The following is a 7780-nucleotide window of genomic DNA, read 5'->3' as shown; positions in this document are numbered from 1 at the left end:
ATTGGATAATTTAAAAAAGAAATATACGTTACTAATCTTTTGTGTATTTTGGTGTTTCTAGCCATCCATTAATTTTTTTATTATATTAATGCCTTTTTTTAATTTTGTTAATATATGTATGCTAATTCATACAAATGATATTGAAAATTTGAAAAAGGTTGGTCTTTTGCGTCCGCTTCAAGACAGGATTACTAATCAACAAATCTTGGGAAAAACAACCACTTCTATACATAGAATATAATATATAGAATCTAATTCTAGAATTTCATTGATTTTTTCACCTTATTCTTATACATAGAAAATTAGACTCAATATTTTTACTGCAATTTGAAATCATCATACTTTCTCTATAAGTAATAGAGTATTCTATAAATTATATTCAAAAAAAGCTGTTTTATTGCACTCATATAACTATCTGATTCAATTATTCAATCCAAATGCGAAAAGAATATATATATATTCTTTATAGATTCTTTTGTACTTTAAATATAAGGAGAGGCTTATAAGAAATAGTATCAAAAAATTTATGTCTCAACGAAGCACACATAGAGATATCGATAACACACATAGAGTTAATGGTATTTCATAACTAATTGATTGAGCAGCTGCTCGTAGACCACCCAAAAAGGAATATTTATTATTTGACCCATATCCTGACATAAGAAGTCCAATGGGGGCAATACTCGAAATAGCAATCCATAAAAAAACACCAATATTCAGATCAGATAAAACAAAGTTATAGCCAAAAGGAATTACTGAATAGCTTATTATAATGGATATGACTGAGATAGATGGGCCGAAACTAAATAAACGAATATCTCCTCTAGATGGAATAAGATTCTCTTTAAAAAGTAATTTTGTTCCGTCTGCTAGAGCTTGAAGAACTCCAAAAGGACCGGTGTATTCAGGTCCAATACGCTGTTGTATCCCTGCAGATATTTCTCTTTCTAACCATACAATTGCTAGTACACTTATAGTAATTCCTAATATCAAAATAAAAATAGGCACAAATACCCAAAGAATTCCATATATCTCTTTCAAAAATTGCAATCTGAAAAAAAAATGTATATCTTGTATTTCTGTTAAATCAATTATCATTTCAACGATCAACTTCTCCCATAATAATATCTATGCTACCTAGTATTGTCATAATATCGGCCAATTTCATTCTTTTAACTAATTGAGGAAGAATTTGCAAATTTATAAAACCGGGCGGATGAATTTTCCATCTCCAAGGAAAACCATTTTGATCCCCTATTAGAAAAATCCCTAATTCTCCCTTGGGGGCTTCAACTCTTACATAAAGTTCTTGTTTTGGCAATTCAAAACTCGGAGACGATTTTTTACTAATAAATCGATACTCAAACTCATTCCATTCTGGCTCTTTTCTCTATCAAAGCAGCGGATTTCTAAATTTTCATATGGACCGCCGGGAAGTCCTTCCAAAGCCTGTTGAATAATTTTTATGGATTCTATCATTTCACCAATTCGAACTAAATAACGAGCTAATGAATCTCCTTCTTTTTGCCATTGAACTTCCCAATGAAATTCTTCGTAACATTCATAATTATCCACTTTACGTAGATCCCATTGTATTCCGGAAGCCCGAAGCATCGGTCCTGATAAACCCCAATTAATAACTTCTTTTACATCAACAACACCGACGCCCTCAACCCGTTCTAAAAAAATAGGATTTCGCGTAATAAGTTTTTGATATTCAGCAATACTTGTTAAAAAATAATCGCAGAAATCATAACATTTATCTATCCAACCATAAGGTAGATCAGTCGCTACCCCTCCGATACGAAAAAAATTATGCATCATTCTCATACCTGTGGCAGCTTCAAATAGATCATATATTAATTCTCTTTCTCTGAAAATATAGAAAAAAGGTGTTTGTGCACCAATATCTGCCATAAAAGGTCCTAGCCATAGTAGGTGAGAAGCTATACGGCTTAACTCCAACATTATTACTCGGATATAGCTGGCTCTTTTAGGTACTTGAATATTTCCCAACTGTTCTGGTCCATTTACAGTTATTGCTTCTGTGAACATTGTAGCTAAATAGTCCCAACGTGTTACATAAGGCAGATATTGTATAATTGTTCGGTTTTCCGCTATTTTTTCCATTCCTCTGTGTAAATAACCCAATATCGGTTCACAATCAATAACATCCTCACCATCTAGAGTAACAATAAGTCTAAGAACACCGTGCATTGATGGGTGGTGAGGCCCCATATTGACTATCATGAAGTCCTTTCTTTTCGTTGAGATATTCATAGGTTTTTGCTCGATTTATTCTTTTATGAATCGCTTAAAAAAAAAGTTCATCCAAATTCAAGATCTAATAAATCGAATAATTGAAAATTACTCTTCAATTTAACGAATTTGTGACTGCCGAATATTAAACTGATTGATTAATTTTTTATACCGTATTCCATCTTTCTTTGACAAATAAGACAGTAATCTTTGCCGTTTTCCCAAAATTTTACGTAAACCTGTTTGGGATGAGTAGTCTTTTCGGTGCAATTCAAAATGTGAAGTAAGTCTTCGTATTCTATTGGTAAATTTGAATATTTGAAATTCAACCAATCCCGGTTTTTTTCCTTTTTTTCTTGTGAAATAACAGGTATAAATGACTTTTTTACCATAAAAAAATAAAAGTTTTTCCTTCTCCTCGATTTTTATAGATATTTTTATTGATCAGTAATTAGAATGACACTCATTTTTAATTTTTGATAGAAATCCGAAATCTAATTTTTTTGATAACTGAAATCAATCCAATTGAAATAGAGAATTTAAATAGATATAGTATAAAGGAGACTAGTTTGATATATAAAAAAGAATTGTATACATTACATTAGATAAAAAAGATAATTTTGTTAATGCTTTTTTTTATGTATACATCATTGAATTAAAATCAATGCCATACCAAAATACGTGTATTTGTTTAACCTATGTATCTATCTATAGATAGATACATATGCTAAATAGAAAACAAAATTAGATTAACGAATTTTCACACGCGGATACATATGTATCCTTACTATACTGAAACGGCTTCCATTATGGGTATTAAACCAATAACGATTTATACAAGCTAAATCTTCTAATCGATATTTTGGCCAAAGAAAAATTTTGAAATTCATTAGTTTTTTTTCTCTTTCTCATTTCTTTTTTTAGTCAAAACTTTAAAACAATTTTGGACTTTATTTTCATTATAAAATATTGTGTTTCTATGCATACTATTTATATTATTTGGATCTAAACAAATTCTAATTCTCAACTCTCTACGACGTCTAGCAGATAAAATGTTTTCAGGAACAAGTAAATTAAATTTCTCGTTTTCTTTGTTTTCTGTTATCTTTTGATCTTTTGTTCTTGTAATGTATTTATCAAAAAATTTCTTATTAACATGAATTTTTCTGAGTATTTTTTATAAATTTTGCGTTTATTCTTATGAATTAATGAAAAACCCATCATTTTATACTTAAAAAATTGTTTATTATTTTTTCTAGACAGGCGAACTGGTTCGATAACAAATAGTTCTTTTTCCTAAATTTATTATTTTCTTTTTCCTTAAGCCTGAAAGAGTTAAATTCGTCTGTTTTTGAATCATCATAATATCTAGACCTAGTTCTCCTCTTTGAATAGAGGCTATAGTAATTTTCTTAAATTTGTCAATCTAATAAGGAGACAATATACTTTTACATTGTTAAATATTTTTGACCTAAGAAATTTTTCCAGTTTAAATGGAAATTCAAAAAATTTCTTACTAAGAATTGAAGTTCTGCCTCCATATTGTTCTTGGGTTTTTTTTTCGATGTTCTAAAAACATCTATTTTTTTTTCTTTCTAGTAATATTCTTTTCACTAACATTTTTATTTCCTTTAGAATGTAAAAAAAGAGAATGTAAATAAAGTAATTTTATTGGTATAATTTGCGAGTTACCCCTAAATGTATTATAAAATATCACAAATTTGGAAAAGAACCAAAATTCCGGATTGCATATGGAACGATTTAGTATTTTTCTATTGATTCCCGTCCAATCCAAATATTTTCTATCCGGATTTATAATAATAGTATCTTCTGCTATATAATTCTTGATAAAAATATTACTTATTCTATCAAATAAGTCTTTTTATATGTATTGTAATTAGAAGAAATCATTGTGTTTTTATTTGATTGAAATAGGGATCTATATCGATAAATATATGAGTCTTTCTTATTTGCATAATTCATAAAATTATAGGATAAAAGATCGTATTTATATTGTTTTCTAATTTTTTTTTTAATGGGATTCCTTGTTGTTCTTTGTAAAGAATTAATGGGCTTTTCCATATGAATCCCATTTGGTTAAATTTTTATTTTGAGTTACACCACATTTAGTGATTCTATTTCTCCATTTTTGTGATACTAATTTTGACCAGCTACTGTTAGATAAGTTATATTGATAATAATTATTCTTTAACCAATTTGTCCATTGATTTAGTTCAGAATTGAGCAGGTTATTTTGTTTTCTTTTAGAATGAACTATTCCTTGTGCTCCAAAAAAAGAATCCTTTATTTCATTTTTCAGAAAAAAAAATTTTTATTATATTGAAAAAGAAGTCTTAACTTATATATGTTTATGTTAATAATTCGGGTTTGTAACAAATTTAAAAATACATATGGTTGTGACAAAAAGGAGACATCAAAATAATTATGTGAATTCGCATTCTTATTCTTATTATTAAAATATTTGTGTAATTTTAAAAGAAAGGGAATTATACTTTGATTTGTTTTATAACTTCTTTCTGTATTTGGTTCATTATCGTAAAGCCATTTATTTAAAAATTTTTTGTTGATTCAAGAAAAAGTTGTAGCTGGATTTTCGGAATACAAATGATATATAGAAAGATATCTATGTATATTTTTTTCATCAAAAATTGAAAAAAAGAATGTGATTTTTTAGTTAAGCTAATATTTCTTCTTTGGAATATCTGCAAAATTTTTTTTCGAATTCTATCCTTTTACTATCATAAATTTTTTCTTCGAATGAATATTTGTCTCGGGAATTCCAAGTCCTCTTTTCTTTTCTTCTTTTTCATTTTTTCTATTTTTTAATAACTACTTTTCTCTTAGTATTGAGATCCTTTATAGATTTTTTTTCAATGAAAAATTTGTCGACTTTATCGATTGAATTGAAATGGTTGCTTCAGAAATCATTGAATTATTCTTCCAAATTGTTGAATATTTTTGTTTTCGCTCAATTCATCGAGTTTTGGGGGTTTCCTTTTAATAAAAAAATATTTTAAATTTAAAAATTCTTGTTTTTTTTCGTGAGGAATACTATACTTTTTCTAATAATTTCAAGAATACTTTGGATGATCCCTTTTGCTTTTTCTATTACGATATTTAGAAACAGTTTGAATTTTTCACTTAAAACTTTTAGAACTAGAAAAGTGAAAAATTCAAATTTTTCTTTTTTTTTTAGTTCTTTTAAAATGGGGTCGAAAAAGGAAAGTGGATTTTTCGTGGAACTAGAAAAAGGCAATTCAACTTCCATCCCCCAAACTGTTAAAAAACAAAAGTTCTTTTTTTCTTTGAATTTTTTTGTTTTCATTACATCGTATTTTAGATTTATGCCAAGGTTTTAGACGAAAAGGAAATAATATTTTATCTGAATCCCATCTGTTAGCCATTTTTGCGGAAACTCTCTTTCGGATAATTGAACGCCGTTATACGTGCATTTAATATATATTTCTCTCTTCCAATCCATATAATCTTCAGACCATTCTGGAATTTGAAAAAATAGTATACGAATTGTATTTTAATTATTATAAATGAAGGTAATAGAATATATTTCCTAATAAAGCATTGGGTTATTAATAAAACACCTCTTATTACTTGAGCAAATATAATGCTATCCCAGGCTTCTGCTATTTCTATACGTTTTCTTTCTGCATTTTCCTTTTTGCTTCCTCCTCTTTTTTTTCGGACTTTTTTTGTTTTTTCCTCTATAGAACCTAAAATTTGAAATTCTGTCTTTTTACGAATCCAAATATTTAACATAAAAAATCTTTTCATTGATTTTAAACTATGAAAAGAAAAGAATATTGATTTTTCAATTTTATCCAAAAAAAGCGGCGAATGCACCCTTTTTTGAAAAAATTTCCAAGTAACTGTTTTCCGTCTTTGAGCACGGATAGATCCTTTGATTATGTCTCTTCGAAAATCCGATTGTTGGGAATAACGTCTTAAAGCCAATTCGTTTTTTGTTCATTATTTTCAGTATCTCCACGATCACGATAAGTCTTGTATTTTTAAAAAATTTATCTTTATTAGTCAAAATGACTACACGTTTGCCTTTTCTAGAACGAATTTGAGAATTATCTGCTTCAATTTTTCCACCTAGTTGTTCTAATTCGTCCATCAATTTGTATGACCACCGAGGTACTTTTTACAGATTTCGTTTCTTTTAATAGACTTAGTGTTCTTTCGATTTACTTTTCTTTTTCGTTCAAATCAGTTGTAATTGCATCAAATAATATTTTGATTATTTGTTTTTTTCTGCGTCATAATTATAATTCATTTTACTTGTTCAGGTTCTGTAAATAAATAAGGTACGTGCGAATTTAAGCTTGACACTAATGAAAATTGACTGATTAGATTAAAAAGAAATGTAGTTACTAATAATTTTTATCAAATGTTTTCTATTTTCCTCTAATTTTGGAGAATTACTATTATTCTTTTTAGAAATCTTATTATAAAGAAAGATATCTTGAATTTTATTTATAAAAATGTTATTTTTTTGTAAGTTTTTTCATGTTGGATTGAGGTTGAAAAACCGTTTTTATTTGTCCACGGAAGGGTCCGTTTAACAAAGGATCTTTTCTTTTAGTTAAATATTTTTTTTAGTTTCATCATCACAAAATCGAATTCTATTTTCGAATATATCGAGAGAAATCAATTTCTTATCTATCAGTTTGTGCGATTTATAAATTCATTGCTCAATTTGTTTATTTTTCTTCATTCCTATAGTACGAATCATTATACAAATCATCAGAGGAAATTTTCTTTTTGTGAAGAAATCTATTTTGTTTCCATCAGTTTTTCAAAACTTGATAAATTTTGTGGATACGTAAAAGATATTTTTTCTCTTCCATCACGTTGATATGTATGAAAAAAAAATTCTGAAATTTCATTTTTTACCATGTTTTCAAATTCATTATTTTTATATATCGAAATGGACGCTTCCATCGTTTATAATTGAAAAGAATATTTATAAGAGGTTTTTGTAACATATCTTTATCTTTTTTTTTCCTTTTTTAGAAATTTCATTGCTTTGTTTACTTTCTAATACTAATAGTTTTTATTAAAAAAGGGGAGAGGTGTTCTTCCTAAATAATATAAACAGGTAACAAATAAGAAAACAGCAAAGATTTTAAACATATAATTTCTAAATTCTGACAGAATGTCTTTTTTGATTGAATACGGACATTAGATTTAATCCAATTATTTTGCTGTATGCAGATTAATAAAAATTCAATCCATTTATAAAAAAAGTATGACCTATTATCCAACCAATAAAACTACTTGTTAAAAATAGCAATTTATTGTTACATCGAAACAAATAAATATTGATGAATCTCATGAATATGGAACTCGGTAAGAAAAGGGATTTAAAAATTGAAAAAGAAGATTCTGAAAGAATCTTCTTTGAATACTAAAATTACGTATTGAATTTGGATTCTTGTATCCATAATTCAAAAAGTTTTTTGACTATTGCCGAAGAACT

At 27.4% G+C, this 7780-nt stretch overlaps 1 protein-coding gene across 1 annotated transcript; it reads right to left on the bottom strand.

Moving 5' to 3' along the window:
• Positions 1–481: 481 nt before the first annotated feature.
• LOC114171304 (NAD(P)H-quinone oxidoreductase subunit 1, chloroplastic-like) lies at positions 482–2653 on the bottom strand. The gene is made up of 3 exons (XM_028056426.1): positions 1967–2653; positions 1138–1169; positions 482–1079 (listed from the first exon to the last, which is right to left on the bottom strand). Exons 1-3 carry the CDS (start codon positions 2278–2280, stop codon positions 532–534), a joined length of 894 nt encoding a protein of 297 aa, XP_027912227.1. The 5' UTR covers positions 2281–2653; the 3' UTR covers positions 482–531.
• Positions 2654–7780: the final 5127 nt, after the last annotated feature.

The sequence above is a fragment of the Vigna unguiculata genome, unplaced genomic scaffold (genome assembly GCF_004118075.2).
Source record: "Vigna unguiculata cultivar IT97K-499-35 unplaced genomic scaffold, ASM411807v1 contig_20, whole genome shotgun sequence".
NCBI lineage: Eukaryota > Viridiplantae > Streptophyta > Magnoliopsida > Fabales > Fabaceae > Vigna > Vigna unguiculata.
The sequence above is the reverse complement of the archived record's forward strand: the minus strand, read 5'-3'. Positions and strand labels throughout refer to the sequence as shown.